Here is a 26,834-nt window from a genome sequence, read left to right as displayed (position 1 = left end):
CATATTAGTCATAACAATTATCACTTGGTGAAAAGAATTTAAAGTTCTGGTCAGAAAAGCGTAAATGAAATGGTGCAGGTTCCACCGAGATTTGAACTCGGATCGCTGGATTCAGAGTCCAGAGTGCTAACCATTACACCATGGAACCACCACATACGAAAAGGCGCCTTCGGCTCTCTAATTACCCCTCCCCCACCCACGAACCCACCGTGAAGAAGCAAAATCGATCCGTTCCAGCAAGGAGGTGCGGAAAACGAGGGAGGGGACACTAAGAGTGTCGTGAGCGGCTGCAAACCGTGTAATCAGCGAGGAGTCCAGGGCTGTTTCTCCTTTGCGCCTCCAGGAGGAGGTGGAAACTTGAAGACACACACGGTAGTCGCACGGCCCTCCCTTCCTGGGCTCAGGGGCGGGGCGCAGCCTCCCCGGAAGTACTTCCCCTGAGGTCTACCGGAAGTGGCGTCCGGCAGGGAGGGGTTCTTTACCCGGTCAGGCAGCTGAAGCTAGGCGCTTGGGTTACCCCTGCAGCGACGCCCCCTGGTCCCACCGAAACCACTGCTGCTCCCGCCCCTTCACTCCTCGGCCGCGCCATGGGCACCCGCGACGACGAGTACGACTACCTCTTCAAAGGTGAGGCCATGGGCTCTCCCGCTCTCCCCCGACTCGCGTCCGGGGGCCCGGGACACTCCCGGGGGGCCCGCGTGAGGCCACCTCAGGACTGGAAGTGGCCTTCCTCCGCCTTTCCCTCTCCGTGCGGCTTGCCCCTTGGCCTCCCAGCTCAGCACTTTTCCTTCCTTCCGACGGGCTGGGGATGGTCCTCGCCAGCACCAGCCCGGCTCAGGGCGACCTCCTCGTAGGCCTTCGCCAGCCTCGGAGCCCCTCACCGAGTGTCCTGGCGGCGGGCTGCCTTCTCCCGGGTCATCTTCCTTTCCCGGGTTTTAGGCCCCTTCTCGGGGGTCGCCCCTCCCACCATCTTCTCTTTGGGATTTGGCGCCCCCTCCCCCTCGGGCTCGCTCCCCGTCCTGCACCCCGGCGACCCGCCCTTCGCCCCGCTCATCACCTAGCCTAGGCGCCGGTCGCCACCACCGGCCTTCCCTTATCCGCCTCCCTGCCCCCCCCCCCCCCCCGCGCCTCCCCTCCGCCCTCCTTCCCCTCGGACATACAGCTCCCCCAGCCATGTCCATCCCGGGGCCAGGCCCTGGTGAACATCTGCGTGGCCAGCGGCCCGCACCGGCCCACAGCTCCGGCCGTCGGTCCCCTCGCGCTGCCCCCGGGATTGGCAGCCCTTTCTCTGCCTTCCCTCCCCAGGCGGTGCTGAGCGCTCCCGGGGCGTCGGTGCGACCCGAGGCTGGGGCGCCGGGCCGGAGGGGGTGGCCCGTCACCCGCGCACGCACTTGTCGCAGTGGCCCGGCCGACGGGTGTGACCGCCCACCCGGCCTTCTCTCTCCCACCCTCCCTCCCTCCCCAGCGGCGCCCGGCCCGGCCCGGCCCGGCCCGGCCCGGCCCGGGGTGACTCCGACTCCGCTCGCGGGAAGGGGTTGCGGATGGGTGGTGGCTGTTATCCCTGCCAGACCTGCAGGCCCGGTTCCCGGGCAGGAAAGGCTGTGCGCTGCACAAATGCGAGCTGCCTTTATCGCCATGGACTGGCCGCTTCCTGCTGCAGCGCTGGGAGCACCCAACCTGTTTTTAGAGCAGGAAGGGAAGAGTCCTCCTTGGCTACAGACCTTTCCCAAAAAGTGGGCGGCGGGGAGAAGTTGTGTGCTCGTCGGTCGAATTAAATGTTTATTATAGGACAACACATATTGGAGGGTGAGGAGTGGGTAGAAACAATTGCTTATTGGTTAGTCCGGAAAGAATCCAAATAGTTGTGTGTGGGTGTGTTTTTTAAATCAACAGAGATAAAGGGTACAGTTTCCAATGAGAAAAGAGTACAGTAAATGCTTTTTTTTTGTTCAGTGAATGGGCTCTCTCTCTGACGTTCTTTCTTTGCTCCTGAATTAGGAGGGCAGCCATCAGTGGTTATGATGCTGAACAAAGATCATTACCAGGGAGGGAGAAGCCATTGCTGTTAAAGCTTTACAGCGGAGGGTGGAGTTTAGAAAGAGTGTTAAGCATGGTGACGGTGTCTGACTTTGCAGTTGGGTGCCAGGGAGGAATGATTGACCAAATGCAGCAGGTAACATTTCTTTACTTGACCAGTACTTTGCAAATCTCGGCATACTAGCTGATGATGCCCTTATCACCACTTGCTCCTCCGGGCCAGAATATTCTATTATACGGGGTGAATATTGAATATGTTCAGTATCTACCCCTTCCTTTCCCCCACCCCCCCAGAGTGGAAAGTCATTTACAAGGAGAGGGTACCTAATGCATTTTATATACTGTTTGCTGAAGTCATCTGAGATCAGGTGAAATTACTTAAGTGAGACCCTGGACATGAGTTTAGCTATTAAAGGGAGAATTAAAACAAAATTTTTTTTAATGAGGTGCCGTGACAGTGAGCAGCTAGCTTACCTTTGAAGTAATTAATTCAGAACAAGATAGACTGTCAGAGTATTTCTTCTGTTTGGTTTGGAACCTAAATGTTGGTTTATAGAAGCCATTTCTTTTTCACTAAGAATATTATCCTGGATTGGCTTAAGGAATTTTAACTTAATTTTGGGTTTAGAACATCCTACTAACAATGATTGAGAGCACAGGGCTTTGGAGTCACAGAGGCCCATTCAAATCCTGACTCAGGTCTTAAATCTGTTTTGTGACCTTGAGAAAGTTAACTTTTTTAGCGTCAGTTCCCTCATTTATAAAAAGGAAACAGTATGTACCTCTCAGGACTGTTGTGAGAATTAAATGGGACTGGTTATAAAATTTTAGTTTCTGTGAGGACTCAATAAATGGTAATAATGTGAAAGAAGTTACTCTGATCTTGTCAGGTTTTTTTTTTTAAACCATAAATCTTTATAAATATGAGAGCATTTAAATATTAGTAAGGAAACTTAAAACTAGGAACTTTTAAAGTACTTTGTTTTCATGGGTTATGGTTTCATTTTGCTGTATATTTTGCTGTTTAAGGTAGAGTGTTTAAAAAATTCTGCTGAGAAGGATTTCCACTTAAAGTTCTTAAAGGATATGAGTCACTTTTTTTTATTTATTTCATTGCTGATTATTTAGCCAAATTCTTATTTATACAATTATTATTATTCAAAATGAATTAATATATTTTTTAAAATGGTTCATTCTAGACATGAGATAGGCTGCAGCTCTCTACTTGGAGGAAGGCTTACCTAGCAAACTTAATAGTTGAGGGAATGGAAGTTAGTTTGTAGCTCCAACCAATTAAAAATGAATAGGTATTGTCCTGGCCCTCTACACTGAAAACCAGATTCTGGTCAGGGCACATACCTTGGTTAGGCAAGTATGGGAGGCAGCCAATCGATGTTTCTCCCTCCTTACCTCCTTCCTTGTCCCTTCCTTTCTCTAAAATCAATTAAAAAAAAAGAAGCAGCTGTATTTTGATTAGTATAGGGTGATCCAAATGTGGGGAGAGCAGGACAGTTAATCTGAATTATGTATTTGTTCTTGAACATTACTCTTTTAAAAATATATATTTTATTGATTTTTTACAGAGAGGAAGGGAGAGGGATAGAGAGTTAGAAACATTGATCGCAACCAAGGTACATGCCCTTGACTGGAATCGAACCTGGGACCCTTCAGTCTGCAGGCCGACGCTCTATCCACTGAGCCAAACCAGTTAGGGCTGAACATTACTCTTTAGTTAAACTTAATATTAAGACTTTTGGTAGGTGATTGATTTTATTTTTAAAAACTTGACTTTTTATTTTAAACCACAATGTGGTTAAGGCCCTGTGGAACACATAAGTGAAATAAGCATCAACCATAGTTCCTATTTACAAATATTGTGGTAGACACCAATCCACTCAGTCATATTTTCTGAAAATACCTGGATTACTTAGTCTACACCATTTTCTTTTTAATCTCATTGTAGGTCAGTAATAATTAATTATCAGCTAATTATCAGTAGAAATGATCATAGGAACTTTGCTTTCTTGCATCTTGATAGTTTTCTTTCAAAATTTTTGGTTGAGCAACTCAGATTCTGCTGAGTCTGGAAAACATGTCTAGATTTCAGCCTTATGAAGATTCTTTGAGGTACTATGAATATAGAGGATGAGGCAAAAGTAGGTTTACATTTGTTCGTATGGAAAATAATACAATAACTATTCCTATATAATAAAACCCTAATATGCAAATCGACCGAACAGCAGAATGACCGGTTGCTATGATGTGCACTGACCACCAGGAGGCAAATGCTCAATGTAGCAGCTGCCCCCTAGTGGTCAGTGTGCTCCAGAAGCCAGGCTCACAGCTGGCGAGCGCTGCAGTGGTGGCGGGAGCCTCTCTTGCTGCCTCCATGCCAGTGCTAAGGATTGACGGCTTAGGCCCGCTCCCTTTGGGGTCCTGGACTACGAGAGGGTGCAGGCTGGGCTGAGGGACTCCCCGCCTTTCAAGTGCATTAATGTCGTGCACTGGGCCTCTAGTAAATAATAAGAATAAACTGTTTTGAATACTCACAAGTGTAAACCTACTGTTGCCCCATTCTGTAGTTTGAAGAGTAGAAAGATCTCCAAGTTTATTTATAAAAGCCAGTATAAAAACTATCACTTTTTTCTTCAGGTGATAACTTACAGATCTGATAATACTATGATTGATTTGTTGAATTAAATTTTAGTTCAGCCTGGCTGGGTAGTTCTGTTGGTTAGAGCATTGTCTTGATACACCAACATTGTGGGTTTGATCCCCAGTCAGGGCACATACAAAAATCAACCAATGAATGCATAAATAAGGGGAGCAACAAATTGATGTTTCTTTTTTCTCTTTCAACTCAATAAAAAAAATAAAAATTAGCCCAGTATATTAGTTTGCAAGGGAGTGTATAAAACTAAATGTGGTTGAATAGGTGGAAATTTTAATTACTTAATATAATTAATATGTATAATATGTTTTATGGCATTTAGCTGCCTAATTGATATATTGAGCCAAATTCAGTTTTAGGGTTAGAGATAATACTTAAAATTCAGCAGATAAGGTTAACCAAGTGGTAATAAATACTGTCAGGCTATTTTAGAAATGCTATAGTTGTTTCATATGTAGATGCTGTTATTTATGTTTATATATTTTACTAGAGGCCTGGTGCATGGATTTGTGCACCAGTGGAGTCTTTCGGCTTGGCCTGTGCCCTCTCTCAATCCGGCCTGGGAGGGATCGTGGGAGGTTGGCCAGCTAGGGAGGGACCATAAGAGGGCTCCAGGGCATGTCTGGCCTGTCTCGCCCAGTCCAGATTGGCCGGACCCCAGCAGCAAGCTAACCTACCAGTTGGAGCATCTGCCCCCTGATGGTCAGTGCACATCATAGCAACTGCTTGACTGATGGGTTGGACACTTAGCATATTAGGCTTTTATATCTATGATGATGGCTATAGTTATAGAATGTTCAAAGTACTTTTAACCTAAGATACCAGTTATAGAAAATAAGAAAGTCACTGCAAATTCCTTTCTTGAACTGTGTAGTGTGATCATATTGTGTGTTACATTTAAAAAATGCAATTAAATATTACCATCTTAATGAAAGAAACTAATTAGAAATTAAGTTTGAGTCCATGAAAATTTTTTAAAAATATACTTTTATTGATTTCAAAGAGGAAGGGAGAGGGAGAGAGAGATAGAAACATCAATGATGAGAATCATAGATTGGCTGCCTTCTGCACACCCCCCTACTGGGGGTGGAGCCCGCAACCCAGGCATATGCCCTTGACCAGAATTGAACCCAGGACCCTTCAGTCCACAAGCCAAAGCTCTATTCAATGAGCCAAACTGGCTAGGGCTTTGGTTTGATTTTTAAATCATAGCCAATGAGTTCTCTCCTGTTGCTTAGATAATTTAATCTATTCTTACTAAAAATCTTTTTATTTTATTTTATTTTATTTTATTTTATTTTTTTTTTTTTTAGTGAGCCTAAATGTTTACTTCTTAGTTTGGTTTCTCATTTGGTAACTGAATAGAAGCAGCTTTCCTTATTGTGTCATTTCTCAGCATCTTAGCAGCACTATTCTTAAACATTATCTTCTGTTGTAACTTAAGATATGATCCTTTAACAAGTTGCTAATCTTAATTCTAGCAATCTTGTCTATGTCTCGTTGAGATAACTATTTTATACTGTATAAAGCATATATAAGTCTTGAATTATTTTTAGCTAAAGGTGCTATTTTTCATAATGTTAATTATTTACATTGAGGGGGAAAATGCCCTCACTTACTTTATGATGGCATAAAGATTTGAGGATGGGGAGACAATGAACATAGTTACTAGTTAAAGTGGATGTCAAAAGGGAAGAAATAAAAAACTTTAAAGGGCTAGAGTTTTTGTGGGAGGGAGATGGTGTTTTTTTTATTTTCTAAAGGTGTTATCATTCTAGATGTCTTGCTCTTTGGCTCCTGAATTACTGATTGATATCTGAGTGCCTATGAAATAGAAATGGTTAACCTTTTGGGTTTCTTTTATTTCCTATTCCCACTTTAAGTGAGGCTTTTATACCTCAGAGCAAGTGTGGAACCAAAAATGATTCAAAGGAGGTTTCATTTGCAGAACACTCAGCCTCTTTCACTGAGAGGCAATAGTGAGTATCCTATTAAGAGGGTAGACTCTATTACTGAAATTGGGATTTGATCTCACGTCCAGAATGGTGGACCTTGGAAACTAACATATCAACCAACCTTCCTATAAAATTGGAAGTGTATTATATGTTACTTTCATAACCTTAGTATATTCTTTGGTATCCACTTTAAGGCATTTATTATAATATCTGTGGTATTTGCCACCTCTACTTGATTATATTGCTAGAAATAACTCCTTGTGCTGCATGGAATCACTGCTGCCTGGATGATTTCTTGCTGAATCAGCTGATAAAGGAAACCAGAAAGATATGCATTTGATAATATACTCCCTCTAAGACTGCCCAGAGGCCAGCTTTTATCCACTCTTATGGCAGGGAAGGAATGCATAATGGATTCTCTTCACCCTCTGACTAGAATGCAGTGAACTCTCACAGTTAAAAAAATAATAATAATTTTTATTGATTTCAGAAAGTGGAAGGGAGAGGAGAGAGAGAGAAAAACATCAGTGATGAGAATCAAAAATCAGCTGCACACCCCCTACTGAAAATTGAGCTCGCAACCTGGACATGTGCCCTGACCAGGAATTGAACTGTGACCTCCTGGTTCATGTATCGATGCTCAATCACTAAGCCACACCTGCCTCTCAGTTTTTTGTTTAAATATATTTTTATTTACAAAAAATATGTATTTTTTGGTGTTTCTTTTTTCTCTTTCAACTCAATAAATAAAAAAATTAAAAAAAAATTAGTCCAGTATATATATTTTTGCTCTATCCACTGAGCAAAAACGGCTAGGGCTGCCTTTCAGTTTATTTTATTTTATTATTTATTTTATTTTATTTTACTTTATTTATTTCATTTTATTTTATTTTTTGCCTCTCAGCTTTTACATTCTTCCCCACTCCCTGTCCATTCCACCAAATCCCAGTTTCTTTAGTAAGGCATGGTTTTATTTGGTGTTATTTTTGCATATTTGATTTTCTAGTCCTGGTGTCTAGATTAGCTAGAAAGAAGAAAGAAGCATTAGTAGTTCACAATAGGAATAAGTACAATATTTCCTGAAGTGCCTATAACATTTTTACAAAGGAAAGAAGTTTTATCAGGCTCAGATCCTATAAATCAGTGAACTCATTTTATTCTTTAAATTTTGATAGACATGCTTTAAAATAATTTAACTGCCTATATCCCCATTGTTTTTAAAATTATTAAGGGGAATATTGCCTTGGGTGAAAAGAATCCCCGTGTGTTTATTAGTTAATAAATAAACTGTCTCCTAAATAGTAATTATAGGAAATGATTTTATCTAATCAAAGCCTGTTTTAAAACCCTGACTGGATAGCTCAGTTGGTTAGAACGTTGTCCCTATACTCCAAGGTTGTAGGTTCAATCTTAGTTCAGGGCACATACAAGAAGCAGCCAATGAGTGCATAAAGAAGTGGAACAACAAATTGATGTTTCTCTTTCTCTTCCAGTCAATCAATCAGTTTTAAAAAACAAAACCTGTTTTTTAAACAAATCATGAAGTGGTAAGTGAAAGTGTATGTTCCCTGTTGGCTCAGAATTATTAGTCAGCTTCCTAAGCTCCCTGTTAAACTTAGTGGATGGAGTGTTTGTTTTTGGAGGAGTCTCTAGTTTCCTGCCAGTCTGTTAAATGCAAATGTTGTTTCTGTGATCTGGGTGGCAAAGTTTATAAACCTGATGCCTCATATGTTAAATGTGTTTCATTTTGCCCAGGTGTGAGTCCTGAGGTCACATCTACTCTTTGAAGAAACCAAGAACATAATATTCATTTTTTCTCTCTATACCACCAACTAATATCCTTTGTTATTTTTCATGTCTCATACAAGTTAGAGTCACAAATTGTTTGGTTTAGGATTTATCTTTCAAGTTACCTTCTAAGGCAGCAAATTTCAACCTTTTTCATCTGATGGCACACACAAACTACTAAAATTCTGCGGCACACCAAAAATATATACTCCTGTATTTTTGTCAATTTGACAGAAAAATAGGAATAATTTTGATTCATTCACACTGGACGGCTATTGTTGTGGTACCATTCTTTTATTTGATAATCTAAGGGAAAAGAAGTCAGTGCTTCTGGCTAAATAGTCAGGTATTGCATGTTTAAAAACTGTGACACACCGCTTGAAAATTGCTGTTGTAAGGTGGTGTGCTTGTCTCATTCATCTCAGATAAAGTTCTTTGTCTTTTCAGTTGTCCTTATCGGAGATTCTGGTGTTGGAAAGAGTAATCTCCTGTCTCGATTTACTCGAAATGAGTTTAATCTTGAAAGCAAGAGCACCATTGGAGTAGAGTTTGCAACAAGAAGCATCCAGGTTGATGGAAAAACAATAAAGGCACAGATATGGGACACGGCTGGGCAAGAGCGATATCGAGCTATAACATCAGCGTAAGTCTCAATAGTTTTTTAAGTTCTGTGAAATAGGCTGCCATCAAGTGAATTGGTTGCCATTAAGTTAATTAGCTGACTTTTATTATCAAAAAAGGTTTTTTCCCCCTTTTAGGAATGCCAGTATTAGGGTGTTGAAATTTATTTATAAATGTGTTTTTAAAAATATATAATCCATGCCCTAGCCAGTGTGGCTTAGTTGGTTGAGTTGTCCCTCCCATGCACCAAAAGGTTGGTTCGATTCCTGGTTGGAGCATATGTCTGGGTTGTGGGATCCCAGTAGGTGGTGTGCAGGAGGCAACCAATTGATGTTCTCTCTCTCTCCCTCTTCATCTCCATTCCTCTCTCTCTAAAATCAGTAAAAACATATTAAAATATATGTAATATTTTAATATATTAAAATATTAAAAAATATATGTATATTTAGTTCTTCTTAGTGTTTCCTTCTATTTTGTGGTTGTTTTCTAATAGCTATATATGTTTCTGTTTTCAGATACTATCGTGGAGCTGTAGGTGCCTTGTTGGTTTATGACATTGCTAAACATCTCACATATGAAAATGTAGAGCGATGGCTGAAAGAACTGAGAGATCATGCTGATAGTAACATTGTTATCATGCTTGTGGGCAATAAGAGTGATTTGCGTCATCTCAGGGCAGTTCCTACAGATGAAGCAAGAGCTTTTGCAGGTTAGTGATATGAGTTTCATGTTCTTACAGTGATTCTGTATTTCTTACTGTCATATTTTCAGTTTTGATAACCCTTCCAATGAGGTTAATCACTCACAGTAGTTTCAGAAAAGTAAACATGAATAAATAATGAATGTTCAGCAAGGATTGTTTTTAAAGTATATGATTACTGTTGGGCTCTTTTGCGTAATTTTGAGTCATTAAAACACGATAGTATTTTGAGTTTTTGCTGCCAAAAATTGAATATAAATATTGTCTCCTTTTCTCTCGTGGAAAGGGTAGATGAAATCTATTCTGTATTCTTGTTTCTTTTCCCATTATGTTTCTGTGTTTACCAAAGCTGCTCTATGTGGTTCTGAAAAGTAGTAGACCAGGGAGTGTCAAGGATCATAGGCATTCAGCTGCTTAGGAATTATAACTTTTAAGCTTTACAGGGATCTACCTATCTCTTGCCACTGTTCTGGAAGGGCATTCTACCAGAAGGCAGCGTTGTACATTCTTGGCTAGTGAAGGTTGTGAGCCTCCACTAGTGATTATGCCGATTTTTGGTTTTCCAGGCAAGAAGCTTTATTTCAAATAATATAGTTACAGAATTCTAAGTGAATCTCATATACCCATCCTTGTTTATACCATAGCTGTGTGGTTAAAGGACCATAAGGGATAGAAGTAGCAGGATATTTGATAATTTACTATATTTTGAGTAGTGTTATCATTCTTGTGGTAGTATTTAGGTATACCAAGTATTTACTTTAATGAACCCAGTAAAAATTTCTTATGTTTAATTTTAATCTACTAAAGTGTAAGTATCCTTTATTGCCAAGAATGGTATCCTTATTGCCAAGAAGTTGGGGAAGTGGAACAACAAATCGATTATTTCTCTCTCCCTCTCCCCCTTCCTCTCTCTCTAAAATTAATTTTTAAAAAAGGAAAGGAATAGTCTTTTATATTTCCATTTAAAGCCTTGAGTGTATTACATCTTTTGTATTAACTTTGCACAAAACTGAACTTTTTGCGTCTCCCCACAGAAAAGAATGGTTTGTCATTCATTGAGACATCAGCTCTAGACTCTACAAATGTAGAAGCTGCTTTTCAGACAATTCTGACAGGTAAGACTTGCATTTTCAGATTATACCAGTGGAAATAAAAGTTTTAGGGAGAAAATTTAAACAAATTAATTGGGAAAACAAACTGTCACATTCTCTGAGAATGACTATCATTTTGGAGAACTACTAGAGCAAGAGCTATAAAATTAGTTACAACTTCTGCTTGTTGAACTTTAATCATTCTAATTTATCTGGTTTATAGTGGGAAAATACTTTGAAAATTATTTCTTCACTTCTATTATTATCCATGTATTCTATAATTCATGGTCACAGAGTAATGCTTAAATGTACTTTCTAAGATAAATATTGAAATCCTGGCTATGGAAAGATATAATAAATGCCTTATTGAAATTCAGTAAAGTAAAGGCATTCTAGGTTCTGATGTGTGTTATAGAAGCAGCTAGGGAAAAATATGGTCTTAAAAATTCAAATGAAAAACAAGATGTAAAATTTTCTCATGGTATATTGTAGAAGAAGCAGAGTGTCACCCGTGGAAAAAATCAGCCAGTTATTGCATATAGAAAATTAGGTAGTGGGGAAGGAACAAAGTTCATGCTTTTTTGGAATGTGGATATGCAGACCAGGTCAACCTCAAGTATAAGAAGGCATTTTATTTGTGATGACTCATATTTACCTTGTCTTTATTAATCTTAATCCTTTAATAAATACTTCGATAAGTTGTTTTAAGTACTTTAAAATTATATGTTACTTTTAAGAACTTGCTAGTTATTTGTTTTTAAATATATTTTTTATTGATTTCATAGAGGAAGGGTGAGAGAGAGAGAGAGAGAGAGAAACATCGATGATGAGAGAGAATCATTGATTGGCTGCCTCCTGCATACCCTGCACTGGGAATCCAGCCCGCAACCCCTGGCATGTGCCCTGACCACAGAATCAAACCATGACCTCCAGGTTCATAGGTAGACAGTTAACCACTGAGCTGGGCAAAAGCTCGCTAGTTTTAATACATAGGATAGTCTTGTTCTAAAAAAGTCTATATGGAGAAATGGTTAAATAAATGTTTTCAATTATAATGTAACAGGATTCTTTGTATGCAGCACTTGTATTAGATGTAAACAGGTTTTAACTTTTAAATGTCTTATTTTACTCTAAAAAGTAGGGAATAGACCTAGGATTTAAAAGCATGGATTTGGAAGCCTGACTTGGGTTCTAGTCTGGCTCTTCCACTTATTAGCTCTATAATCTTAGGTAAGTTACTTAATCTTTTTAGGCCTTACTTTTTTTTTTTTTTTTTTTTGGTCTGTAAAATTTAAATATGTTTTGGGGAGTTCTGTTATTTTCTTTTTGGTGAGAGTCTGAATTTATAACAAATACCTGTGATACGATTTGCCTCAACTGTTAGGTTGTGACTTCAAGGTTTTTGTCTCTGTAATCCATAGAAAAGAATTGCCTGTCACTGAGACATCTACTTTAGATTTCAAAATGCGTACATGAGTTCGTGCATATAAAATACTTAGCTATTCCTGGTACATAGTGAACATTTGATAAATTAGTAGCTAAATAGCAATTAAGGTATGAAAAAATTTTACTAAAAAAACTAAATATTGGTGATTCGTATACCTATCTTATTAGAATTCTTTTCTGTTATCAAAAAATAGTAACTAGCCCTGGCTGGTTTGGCTCAGTGGATAGAGCATCAGCCTATGGACTGAAAGGTCCCAGGTTCAACTCCAGCCCAGGGCACATGCCTGGGTTGCAGGTTCAATCCCCAGTGGAGGGTGTGCAGGAGGCAGCCTATCAATGATTCCCTCTCATCATTGATGTTTCTATCTCTCTTTCCCTCTCCCTTCCTCTCTGAAATCAATAAAAATATATATATTTAAAAAAAAATAGTAACTAAAAGAACTGGTGCTGGGGTTGGATAAATAGTCTTTGAAATATAGTAGCTTTCATTTAGAATCTTGTGTGGTTTCATTGCAGATCATTTCAAACAGGCAAGATTTGGTTAAATATGCAGTATATCTGTAAATCCTACTTTTTCCTTTATAACCACGTAAGTGGATTCTATTGACTCAGTATGTAGACTAATACTAATTTTAGACCTAGGAGGGTAGGCTTCTACTTTTTAACTATTTGCTCCCACTCCCTCTATAACTAAGGTCACTGAGTCTCCCTGGTTCTTAGATTTATAGTGTCTTAAAATAAGGAAAGAGAAACAGGAAAGAGAAAAAAAGTCATCTTGAAGGTCTGACTCTCAAGGCCTCTAAAAATGTCACTTGAAAAACTTTTTAGTCAGTCCTTTCGTTGGGATATTTTTTTTGTCCAATTGCATCTCCTCTGCTATAATTCTAGCCTATTTATCCTGATCCAATTTCTGGCCCATTTATTCTGATATTAAGTAAAGGTGAGACCAAGTCTTCCATCTGCTGTGGACTGTTGTATGCATCATTTGTGACATTGAACTTATAATCTACTTAAACCTGAACTAGTCATAAACAGTGATATATACTTAAAATGGAGCTGTTTTGTCCTTAAAGATGAAGAACATCTGGCTATTTTTCTTATAATTTACTCTAGATTAAACTTTTGTTATTGCTTGACTAATGTTGCTTGAAAAAAAACAAGACTTTAGCTTCACTTGCTACCACTTTTCCTCTCTATATTCACTATTTCCTCAACTTCCTGCATAAATCTCAGTGTTCATCTGTGGGATCAGAGATCACTGCATATGGCAGCAGACATCTGTGCTGTTTTGCAAGTGTTAGGATGTTTGTTCAAAACTTTTTTTTTTTTTTTTTTTACCAGTGGGAGGATTAATGCATTGAAAGAAACAGGAAAGAGAAAAATACTCATTAAGCTTAATTCACCTTAACTGTTAACAGTACTAAGGGAGCATTTACATTGTATATTGATGTTGCTATAAGAAAAAAATAGTTTTAGCTCATGGACACAGGCAATAGGGGGGTGAAGGCCTGGGGAGATGGGTAGGGGCTGAGAGGAGGGGATTAAAAGGTGGGGGGGGGGGGGAATGGGAGACATCTATAATACTATCAACAATAAAATATATATATTTAAACAAAAGAAAAAATAGCTTTTTAATTTTAAAATTATATATTGAAATATTACTATATATCAATAGTACTTTTCATAGTCTTATTTTTTTCTTTTAACTTTGAATTTTGGTAATTTCAAACTTAAAGAACAGTTACAATCATAGTAAAAGAATTGGCAAATACCCTCCACCCATATTACCCATATTTACATTGTATATTGATGTTGCTGTAAGAAAAAAATAGTTTTTGCCTAAGTACTTTTAATTGTACTTTTTATTGTAAAAACAAGAACATTCTCTTTTATAACCGTAGTATAATTCTCAAAGTTAGAGTTAAGTAGTAACTTTAAAGATCAGTGTTTAACTACAGACCTTATTTAGATTTTGCCAGTTGTTCCAATTATTACCAAAATAAAGGCTGGAATTAGATCACACATTGTATTTTGCTGTTTAGTTTCTACTTTAGTTTCTACTAACCTGAAACAGTTTGTCAGTCTTTTCTATATTGTAATTTTTTGAAGGATACAGTTACTAAATTTGGGTTTTTGTCGACTGTTTCCTCGTGATTAAGTTCAGGTTATGTATTTTTAGCAGGAACATCACAAAAGTGCTTAGTGCATCATATTAGGAGGCTCATGATCCTGGTTTGTTTTATTCATTACTAGTGACGTTAACTTTGGTTACTTGGTTAAGGTGATATCTGTCAGGTTTCTACATTAAATTACTAAGTACAAGTCATCTTTTTAGTATGAAGACTAAATCTTTTTGTGGTTGAAAGGATTTTAATTCACTTAGCATATTGACTTAAAAGAGGAGTGAGAGTTTTCGGGCATTACAGTAGTCTCCCCTTATCTGCAGTTTTACTTTCCTCAGTTTTAGTTACCCACAGGCAGGTGTAGTCCAAAAATATTAAGTTCCAGAAATAAACAATTTGTAAGTTTTAAATTACACACCGTTTTGAGTAGTGTGGTGAAATCTTGTGTCCTTCCACTCCATCCTGTCCAGGATGTCAATCACCCCTTTGTCCTGTGTTTCCTGCTGTGTACACTAGCCTACTCATTAGTCACTTAGTAGCCCTCTTGGTTATCAGATGACTGTATAGCAGTTCTTGTGTTCAAGTAACCCTTATTTTGCTTAATAATGCCCAAAGCACAAGAGTAGTAATGCTAGTATAGTAGATGATTCTAATAGATATACCAAAGAGAACTTAACCTGTAAAAAGTACTTCCATTTGGTGAAAAGGTTTGTATGTATAGGAAGAAACATAGTACATATAGGATTAGGCACTATCTGTGGTTTTAGGCATCCACTTGGGGTTTTGCACTGTATCCCCTGCAGATCGGTGAGTGGGGGCGGGGGGAGCTTCTGTAATTTTACTAGAGCAGTGAAAATCTCTTATTTAGGCATAGTAGCTTTGTTCTTGCAATGTGGCAACTTTTAAATATGTGTCAGTAATTAAATTGGAGCATTTTTTGACCTTTGAGAAACTTACTTGGTGAGCATTGGGTTTGAAGAACACCTAAAAAATTCTGATCTAGGCTCGAGTGGAATTACTCAGGCCTGTGCTATTTTCACAATTCTTGTCATTGAAGAATTTTAGCTCTTTTTGTTCCCCAATTTGGAACAGTGGCATTTGACTTCCTTAGAATTTACTTTGCAACTTGATCCATACTTCCATTAGAGTAGAGATAGATATATGTCTTTTTTATTTAACTTTATCTGTTTATATTTAAAGCTGTCTTATATTAATGTTTTACTTCATATTTAGGTTGCTAAGATATTCTTATATAAGAAAGATAAAGCAGAATTCCTTTTCTTTCTAACCTTACCTATTCTTTGGACATCTTGAAAAGGGGCTGCACAGGAATTGGTGTATCACATATGTTTGTTTCTAAACAAGATTATATCCTAATTTTCTGACCAATATTTTCCTCTTGATTTATTGCCTTATTTTTATTAGCAGGTATCTTTTTGGTGACTGCAGCAAATGAAAAATTAATCCATTTCTACAAAACAGTATACAGTACTTGTAGGCAGTTATACAGCACTGCTCAAAATTCTTGCTTTGTAATAAGATCTCTTTAATTATTTAACTTTCCATGTTCTCTGGAATTCTTCCTTTTCCTCCCATCCAGTATTTGCTTTTCATGTAAGAACCTCTACAATATTTTTTTGCTTTGGTTCTCCTAATGTAATGTTTCATATAACTTGTTGAGAAGTTAAAATTTGTAGAGGGTCACATTTATTCATTTGCACTTGAAAAAGAACCAGCCATCCAGTTGGGGAGTAGAGAGAAAACGTAAAGAATAATGAATAGTATAGCCCAGCTCAGTTGTTGAGGGTCGACCTATGAACCAGGAGGTCACGGTTTGATTCCTGGTCAGGGCACATGCTCAGGTTGCAAGCTGGATCCTCGGTAAGGGGTATGTAGGAAGCAGCTGATTGATGATTCTTTTTCATCATTGATGTTTTTATCTCTCTCTCCCTCTCTCCTCCCTCTGAAATCAATAGAAATATATATATATTTTAAAATAGAATGAATGGAATAGTTTTACAGTAAATTGATGATTACATTTATTCCTTAGCCACTAGTCTGATTGAATGACTATCTTTCTTTTTACCTTTGACACACTCTGGTCCCATCCCTTTTCAATGAAAATAATCTAAATGAAGACTCCATATCCTTTGTTGGCCTCGTTTTTAAAAAATTCTAGTCAGTAGTCTTTATTGTAATCTATTTTTTCTCTTGATGCTTCTTAAGCTTTGAACCAGTGTCAACCTTCTTCTCAAACATAAATTTTAGTACCACTCCCTCCCCCCTTAAATCATAAAAAAGGGCACGCTAGTTGTCAGTGTTTCTATTAGTTTATGCATTCAATTGACTGGCAGTACAGCTTGCAGTTCAGCTTTAGGAAAATTAGTTTTTAATTTGGAGAAAATGTATTAATTCAGTTTGTACATTTCTTTTTCTCTAACTTTTTGTTCTGGGAAGTTTCCAACATAGTAAAAGTAGAATAGTGTCATGAACTCCCATGTAGTTGTCAGCCATCATCATCATGGCTAATCTTTCCTCCACCTTCTCCCCCCACCATTATTTTGAATCAAATCCCAGGTATTACATCATTTCATTTGTAAACATTTTATGAGGTATGTCTGAAATATTAGGACTTAAGCCCATAACAACAAAATCACTTAGGAATTGGCAGTAGTTTCTTATTACCATTTATTATCCAAACAATATTAAAGTTTCCTATCTTAAGCTTTTTTTTACACTTCAAGTTATAATCCAAATGATGTTCATATTGCAGTTGGTTGACATGTTCTAGGAGCATTTAGGAAACACAATTCTACTTTCTTTTATAACTTTATATTTTTTAAATTTTCAAGTATTACAGAAATAATATAGTGAACACCTTATACCCTTCATCTAGAATCATCAACTTGTCACATTTAGTTTATTTCTACATGTGTATATATACTCCTCCCTCCCCCCTTTGCTCAATCTTTGGAAAATAGTTTGTACACATTTTGGCACTTTACTACTAAATATTTGAGTATTTTCTCTCCTAAGAACAAGGTAATCACCTACATTATAACAATACCATATACCATATCCAAGAAATTTGTGTTTATACTGTAGTATATAATGAGCAGTAGTTTTTCCTGGGTGTACTAATGTCCTTTATAGATTTGATTATTACATTTTAAATTTAGGGTCTGGTCAATTGCATTGATGGAATTGTTTTATATGTGGGGTATCAAATAGAGTAGCTACTGATAACAGGTTGTTATTGAGTACTTGAAATATAGCTAGTGCTGCCCGGCTGGTGTGGCTCAATGGTTGAGCATCCAGGAGGTCACAGTTCTATTTCCAGTCAGGACACATGACCGGGTTGTGGGCTTGATCCCCAGTTTGGGCCATGCAGGAAGAAGCCCATCAGTTATTCTTTCTCATCATTGATGTTTCTGTCTCTCTCCCTCTCCCGTCCTCTCTGAAATCAATAAAAATATATTAAGATCCTATATAATAAAGAGCTAATATGCTAACTAGACCGAACAGTAGAACAACTGTTCAGACTACCTTCTGAATGACCTTCCTGATAAAGCTGGGGCTGCAAGGGCTGACCGAGGCAACCAGGGCTGCGAGGACTAAGCCCCTTGCACGAATTTCTTGCATCGGGCCTCTAATTTTTATATATATATATATATATATATATATATATATATATATATATATATATATATATATATATATATATCGCCTGGCTGGCGTGGGCTCAGTGGTTGAGCATCCACCTATGAACCAGGCGATCAGAGTTCGATTCCTGGTCAGGGCACATGCCTGTGTTGTGGGCTGGATCCCCCGGAGGGGGCATGCAGGAGGCAGCCAGTTGATGATTCTCTCTCATTATTGAGGTTTCTATCTCTCTCTTTTCCCTCTCCCTACCTCTCTGAAATCAATAAAAATATATTTAAAAAAATATATGGCTAGTGAACAGAGGAACCGGGTTTTAAATTTTATTTAGTTTATTTAAAAGGTGGCTACTGTATTGGACTGCACAGATATAGAACATTTACCCCATTTTAAAAATGTATTTTATGGCAACTTTTTTCAAGAGTCTTAGCTGGTTGTTTGGTAGTGTTCCTCAATCTGAGTTTACCTAGTTGTTTCCTCACGATAAATTCATTTTAAACATTTTTGGCAGGAATACATAGATGTCCATGATGGGAATACATTGATTCTTTCATAGTACATCATAATAGGAGGGCATATCATGTCAGTTTGTTGTAGTTTTAGAATTCCCTTACCTTTTGAGGATATTTGGGGTGGGGGGAAGCACTGGGAGAACAAAGATAAATAAGATGTATAATGTAGCTAGAGGAAAATACTCTTAGGTAATGCAATGTAAGACCAAATAAATGTGTTAAAGATACTTGCTGTAGGAATTTAATAACATTCATGCAGTTAGTTACTTATCAGACCTTTACTATTTGCTATAAGCTGGAGATAGAGCAATGAATGAGGTAGACAGTTTTGTTCCTTACAGAGTTTTAACATTTAGTGGAAGGAGTAGACACTAAGTAATATTGGTAAGTGTCATGTAAAATCTTAAGTTGCTTGTTTTGAATAATTATTTAATTACAATTTATCTTTAGTGTAGGAGGCAGTGATAAACATGATCTTTCCCTCCCGTTCCAAGAATTCTTTGGGATTTTGGCATGTTTATGAAATTGGGCTTTTCCCTATACAGCCAAGAAAAATACCTTAATGTGTGTGATAGTACAAATTTATTTTTATTTTTCTGTGGTACAGTGTCAGTGTATATAGGTTTTTTGCTAAGGGTACAATTAAAATACTCTCATGGTCTAATTTTTTTAATACTCATCTGAGGATATATTTTTATTGATTTTTAGAGAGAGGGGCCTGCAGGGGTGGGGGGAGGAGGAAGGGAAGAAGAGGGAGGGAGGGAGGGAGGGAGGGAGAGAGAGAGAGAGAGAGAGAGAGAGAGAGAGAGAGAGAGAGAGAGAGAGAGAGAAAGAGAGAAAGAAAAACAGAAACAGCAACTGTTTGCCTCTTGTACGTATTTGCCCGGGATCAAACCCACAACATAGGTATGTCCTGACCAGGAATCTCAAACCTTTGTTGTATGGATGACACTCCAACCAACTGAGCCATCTGGCCAGGGCTCTCATGGTTTAAGTTATATCTAAGCCCATAAACTATGAAATTTCTTTAAAGCAAGATTTATTAATTGACTGGTGAATCTTTCCCTCTGAAATGGAAAAACTTTTCTTAATCCAAGGGAAATTGTTAAAATAATGGTTGACTCTAATCAGTGGCTGTTTGAAAATAAAACTTTAAATTTATGCATTTTCTGTTCAGTTTATTTGCAGTTTTCCCTGCAAATGTATCTTCTACCTTTATGTATCTTTTATGTCAACTATTGGATCGGTCTGTTCAACACTGAGTATTGCTGTTTCTTTTTTCCTCTCACTCAGAGATATACCGCATTGTTTCCCAGAAGCAAATGTCAGACAGACGTGAAAATGACATGTCTCCAAGCAACAATGTGGTTCCTATTCATGTTCCACCAACCACTGAAAATAAGCCAAAGGTGCAGTGCTGTCAGAACATATAAGGCGTTTCTCTTCTCCCATAGAAGGCTGTGTATAGTCCATTTCCCAGGTCTGAGATTTAAATATATTTGTAATTCTTGTGGTCACTTTTGTGTTTTATTACTTCCTCATACTTAACAAATTTTCTGTGTTTTAAGTCTGATTTTAGCTTTATAAAATCATCCATTTGTCCCGAATGACTGCAGCTTCTTTTCATGCTATGGCTTCACTAGCCTTAGTTTAATAAACTGAATGTTTGGATTCTTCAATGATTGTTTCCTTTTCATCATGGAAACCTGTCACTGTAGGACATAATAGAACTTGATCACTTGAAGCTCAGACCTGTTGGTCTTGATCAAATCAAGCTAAGAAGACTTTAGAAATAAGCTATCATTTTGCCACAGAGCAGCTTACAATTCACGCACTCTTCTCTCAGTGCATTATATATTACCACAAAGCTAAGAATTGCCCTATAAGCATAGCAGGATTTTGAGAGCTTGAAAATTTTCCATTATTCTGGAAGTCACTTTCTAAAATGCCTTAATAGGGTTATGTACTTTTTGTAAGCATCAAAGTTGATTCGAGAGGGCACCTTTTTTTCTGGGCAAGAATTATCTTAATAAACACAGAAGATTGTATTGTGGTTTTTGGTTGTGTTATGGTTATGGGTTCTGGAGGCTGGGAATTGGAGAGACTGGTGGAGTTCTACCTGAGGTGCTTCTGTTGGAATGATCAGGCAGCCTAAGTTTAATGATAAGTCATCTAATTTATCTAATAACCCAGCAGTAGATTAGGTGGCATTTTATTGCTCAGGCAATAACTGGTTTAATGCTCTTAGTATCAAATTGTGAAGTGGTAATTTTTGTCTCAAAACCTTCCATTAAATGAAATGCAACCTAGTTTTATCACCATATTCACCAGCAGGCATGGATAATTCTTTTAATAATGCTGATTGTTTAGTTTTGCAGTATATTATGGAATATAGTCCAGTTAAATATCTGGTTTCAGTATGTCTAAAGAATACAGTGAGAGGTTAATTTCTACTCAAGTAGTATCACTTAACGGCATGTATTCTTTTAGTACTTAAGATGAAATAGTACTTTGAGTTTAAATAGAATGCATTTAGGCCATTATACAGACCTGAAATAGTATTCTTCCACTACATTATTGAAATCAATGGAGCAACTAGTTTCTCATTCACAAATGTGCACACTAATATTTAGTTTTACTTTCTTATGGATAACATTAAGCACTTACTCTGCAGTGTTCTGAAAGTTGTGTCAACTGAAGTGATTCTATTCAGGATGGTGGAATATCCCCAAAATATATATATGTGTGGGATTGCATAGATTACTATGTTTCACAGTTAATCAAATCCTGTCTTTTGCGATGCTCATGATGTGTGGGGCACACTGAAGGCATTGCTGTGGTTTGTCATTTTGGTTTTCTTATTCTAGTGTATTAGTATGACAACTTATCTGTTTGTAAATCACTACTTTGTATTTTATGCATGCTCTGTAACTTGGCTTTTTTTTTTAGTTATTGATTTGGAATATATTCATATTCTAATAAACAGTTATAGGGGGACTATTCTTTATGTTGTCAGATTACATTTTCCCTTTGCTTTGGATATAGTCATAGAATATTTGATTCTGATGAATGAGATATTATAGGTTCGTGCATTACAGAGTAAACATGGAGTTGGAGGCACCATTGTGTGAATTCAGCTTTGGTTTTAGACATGTAGTTCAATTGTGCTTTTCTTGGAAAAAGTATTACCAGAAATACAAGGGAAGTAATTAATCTCTGTACTTTCATACATAACCCTGTCACTAGACTCAGGAAGAGGCTCCATTGCTCCTTATTTTACTGAAAATTAGTAGTCAGTTTTTTACAAAATTATTTAAGAGAAGGAAAAAGTAGGTAGTGAATTGAAAATGATAAAGTAACTGAATTTTTATCAAGTATAGACTTAATGTTGCCTTGGGCATGGTTGGATTTTGGGAGCAGTCCAAGAAACCAGAAGTAATAGAAAATGGCTTTGATTGCATTTCAAGTATCTTCATCCTGAACAGTATCTCATGAGACAAACTGTTTCAAGTAAGAAACATTAAATTTTAAAATATGACAATTAGGGCCCAAGGCAGTTTAGTAGAAATATTTTGCTGCTTGACCCTACTTTTTAGTTTTTTTAACTTTGATTTTTAAAAAAATATATTATATTCTCCTGAAAAGTCAGCCATCTTGACTTGTTAAACTTCTTTGTAAATGTTCTCAAGTGCTATCTATGATTTCTTTCTAATAGGAGTTATTACTATGTAAGAGTAAGTTTTTAAATTTAGCCATTGCATTGAGTATGCTATATTCTAAGGAATACTAGCTGGTGAATTATGCCAGAGGTTTTTTAAGTTCTGAAGGGTTCTGCAGGAAAGTTAAACTTCTTAAGGGTTTGGATTGCCCATTAAATCTAGGCATATTTATTTAATCATTGGGAAAATGAACATCTTAAATTTTTGTTTTTATTGACTTGTGTTTACAAAATACAAATGCTCTCAGTGGTTTGAGCGATTGTGTTTTTCTCTTCCATCTACCCTAAAGAGACAAAATGACTACTTAGGCAATTTTGGCCAGTACCAGAAGCAGAAAAATTCAAGGACTGAGTGGATAATTAAGAACATATTCCAACCTGTTAGGCTTCAATTTATGGAGCTCTTTTAACAAAGGAGAAAATGAAGATTGGTTTGCTGTTTCACAAACACCATAAGCCTGAAAAAAAATTTAAAACAAAATATGAATTTTGTATAAAGACTGTGTATGATACTCATTCCCTGTGTGAAAAAAAATGAACAAAGACCATGAAATGATCCTCTCCCACCACGTCATTTATTGGGTTAGCGTATCAGACTAGAGCTGAAAAGAACAGGGCTGATGTTTTTCTCCTGATTGGGGCTGTGCTGGTGCCATATCTCTTTTCTGCCACCTTTTCTACCACCTATACACTGTGCCAAATAAACTAGAGTTGTCATTCTAAAGTTTTAAAGAATGGTGTGTTTTCCCAAACTGTAGGAAGCTGATGGAAACGATAAAACAATACAAAATGCTCTTATCACTACAACTTATGTAAGGGAAAACCATTAGTCTGAGAGATAATTTTAATTGAAGTATCTATTTCCCTGAAAATTGAATTGGAAGATAAAAAAAGACTATTTGAAAGGAACTTGATACTAGGCAGGTAGGAGAAAATAAGCAAATTCTGTAAGTTAAAAAGAAAGTATAATAGAGCACTGGACTGGGTGACAGAGATGTGGATTCTAGCCACAGCTCTTTAGTCGTTTTATTTCTGAGCCTCACCTTCCAGTTATTGAGGGGACTAGATTAAATTATTTATGGGGTTTATCCCAGCTCCAATTTAGTAATTCTGTGAATGAACTCTCTTCATGTACTAGAGCCAAATAATTCATTTTAATTCAAATTTAATAGATAAGTAAAAATGAAGTATATACTTTCCTTGATGATTTTGGTTTTATCATCATAACTTGATTAGAATGTTATCTTTATTTTCATCTTAACTCCATTAAATAAGATGAAAGCTTTCAGAACATTTGCAAAATGACTGTCAATTTCACAATATGGTATGCATCAAAGTACCATATGCGCTATGCAGGGAGGAGCACTTGATGGGCTGCTATGTCAACTGTAAATTGAGAACTGCTTGTTTTTTGGCTTTTACTATTAAAATTGCTGGTTTTTAATATACACTTTAAAAGATACTCATGTCTGGGAGAGAACTTTTAAAAACATACTGTGTTTAATTTTTTTAAAAATTTCTAATAGGAATCTAAAAGAAGGTAGGTCAATCCACAGCACTAGCTATTCAGTAGAACCAATTATTAAAGAACATGATATTAATGGCATTGGATCTTAGATCTTATTATCCCCATCCCAATGAATAAGTGTACTGCTGCTTTTAGTACCCATTCCCCTACTGAGAACTTAGTCTCTCAGCATACCATCTTCTCAGATCCCTCTAGGGAAGTGGTATGGTTCCTTATCTGTAAGAGGTTTCTGGCTATATTGTGCTAGCCTCTCTGTCAAAGCATTTCATCATATAGACTTAAGAATATTATAGAAAGTCATGCCTGAAACAGGACAGTCTGGGAAGCCCCAGGATTCAACACTTTTCTGTAGGCTATCTTTGATATGAAAGCAGTTCTGGAGGAGGATGTTAGGAATCTGTTACTGGTCTAAGGTTTACATTTAAGTGGATGCCTAAATAACAGCACTTTGTAAGATCTTAGGTCCCCATGTTTTCTCTTACACAAGGCTCTGGAGGGTTACCTGCTGGGCCATACAATGGCTTGGGAGGCAGAAGCTGGAATGAGGAGGGATTCTGACAACTCTAGCTACAGACCAGAGCATCTACCTTATGAGGGTTTGGATTGGACCACTGCTCGGGGTCTTTCTAGCTCTTCAAGTCCACTAACCACCTGGCCCTCCATTTACTCCTGCTCTTTTGTAATTGCTACATTGTAAGATCCACAGGGACAGGGAATGAATGTGCTTTGTTCATATTTATATTCCTACTATTTATCCTGCACCTTTAACCATGTGTTAGATGATAAGGAAGAACCATCTTAAAGAGTGAAGGGGCTCACCTCATTTTAGTTTAGCTTGGGGAGCTATAGTTTGACAATTACCATTCAGGTTAAAATTTTTAAAATTATAAATTATAAAAAATTATAATTATGTAAATAATATTTAATTATACAAAATTATAAATTGTATAATGAGTCCCCATGTATCCATCATTCTTGAATCTTCTCTGTTGAGTACAAAACCTGCAGTATTTATGGTGTTGGGTGGTATTCTGAGCCTCCTAAGTCATAATCTTGAACACTAAATGCCCTTTTTAGCCTTAAAATTTTTGATTATGTTTTATCTTTTATTACGATGTCAAGGTCCAGCCCTTGAGAGTTGTTCATTGTTAGGAGAGGAGGGTCTTTTCTGAACAAGTTTTAATCTCAAACTAGCAAAAATGTATTCTTGGTTAAACATTTTATTAAATGGGAGTACTTTTTGAGTATCACATAAGCCTTGTAAACAGACCAGTTGAAATGTTTTAATTTGACTTAAGTATGTACAAACCTTTGAAAGTCTGAAGGAGAAATTTTAAAATTATACCATTAAATACATTCAATAAGCTGTTTTTTTAGCATCTGTATTTTATAATAAAATTAATCCTACTGCTTCTTTACTAGTTAGGTCACAAGGTTATGTTTTAAAAGGTCCTAAAATAGTTGCATCCAGAGTATAGTACTGGGTGATAACTTCCAATGGAAAGCTACTCATTGCTCTTATGCAAATTAGGTGGCCCTTATATTTGCCTTTATCCCCATTCCATAGAACAGCAGTCGCTCGGTCCGAAAGGTTGGCGACCGCTGCCATAGAACTACCTTTGTGCCTCTGAAGCTGAGCACAAGCTGTAATAGTTGCCTCTGAGTCCAAATCTTTGTGAAAACGAGAAATTCTCTATTTGAGTATACTAATGTTTATGAGCTATTTCAGTAATTTTTGGGTATGAATTAAGAATATGTAGTTCCCATTCATTACTGTAAAGGAAGAGACTCTCTTGTTATAGATTTGATAGAACTTTTTCACTTTATGTTCAAGCACCCAGGAGGTAATTTTCACTCATCTAGCAGTCTAAAGTGACCACACAAAATGTAGGTTAGTTTTACCTTTACTGGTAAACCTGAGGTGTAGATTTTAGACACATTTTTGGTTTGCAGCACAACAGTAGGCATTCCTGTAAATTAGTTTGAGAAATTAATTTTATTTTGTACAAGGTATGATCCCTCTGCACAGTGAACAAATATATTACAAGTCTGCGTTGCTTAAAAAAAGTATTGCCATATCAGTCTCACTTATGCTGTTGTACAATGATTGTTTTCTTTATTCATTTGAATTATATGCACATCACTTTGAGTGAAGACTTAGTTTCTGTATAATACTTGAACATATATTTCCAAGTTGTCAATAAAATGCACATGTTTAGGTTGACCATGAACTTACTTGTGACAGTGCTAGACAGAAGTTCCTAACAGTTGCTCTATAAGATTGAAATGTCTCTTACCAGTAACTCTTAGGTTTGTGAAGACAACTGTTGTCACCATCAAGTAATCACACCCTCTGTCTTTCCCTTTTCCTGTATGGCCTGATTTAATTTGTGGTACATTTCCTTAAAAATCAGAATGCTAGAGTTGAAGGGTTTTATGGTTCCCTTACCCCTATTTGCTTCTTCCTTTCTTTACACACAGGGGAAAAAGAGCCCAAAGAAGGCAAAAAATCTCTTGATCCAGTGCTTTAGCAATTCCACCATGCCACCTCTTGCTGAAATTTGCCTAGAAGACAGTTGGCAAAAAAGAGGTGAAACTTGAACTTGAGTGATAGTGCTTGTTTGCAGTTTGCCAGGCAGCAGTTACTGTACATGCAGGGTAAGGGAAGAAGATAAAACCTGGGTTTGAGATGAAGTTCTCCTTGCTGATCTGACTTCACCATGATTCTTAGTTCTTGCTTCACAAAGGTAATTGAGCACTTGCTGCCCTGAAATACTGAGGTAAGCCTCTTATCTATATTTTTTTCTACATATGTATGAGAAATATTTACTTGGGTCTACAAAGTAATTTTCTAGTATTTATATTTAATAAGACTTTTTGGAAAGTAAATTTGCTATTGCTGATTGCTTGCTCCCATGCACACATGCAGCATTCATGTTAAGTATTAGATTATTTCCCCCTAACAAGGCTTATTTGCTTAAGCC

The 26,834-nt window shown here is 37.3% G+C and overlaps 1 protein-coding gene across 1 annotated transcript; it reads left to right on the top strand.

Moving 5' to 3' along the window:
- The first annotated feature begins 452 nt into the window (after positions 1 to 452).
- On the top strand, positions 453 to 21,601 carry RAB11A (RAB11A, member RAS oncogene family). The gene is made up of 5 exons (XM_081113458.1): positions 453 to 627; positions 8,899 to 9,094; positions 9,588 to 9,781; positions 10,807 to 10,887; positions 19,898 to 21,601. Exons 1-5 carry the CDS (start codon positions 588 to 590, stop codon positions 20,035 to 20,037), a joined length of 651 nt encoding a protein of 216 aa, XP_080969584.1. The 5' UTR covers positions 453 to 587; the 3' UTR covers positions 20,038 to 21,601.
- Positions 21,602 to 26,834: the final 5,233 nt, after the last annotated feature.

The sequence above is a fragment of the Myotis nattereri genome, assembly GCF_964212035.1.
Source record: "Myotis nattereri genome assembly, chromosome: 1".
Lineage (NCBI taxonomy): Eukaryota > Metazoa > Chordata > Mammalia > Chiroptera > Vespertilionidae > Myotis > Myotis nattereri.
The sequence above is the reverse complement of the archived record's forward strand: the minus strand, read 5'-3'. Positions and strand labels throughout refer to the sequence as shown.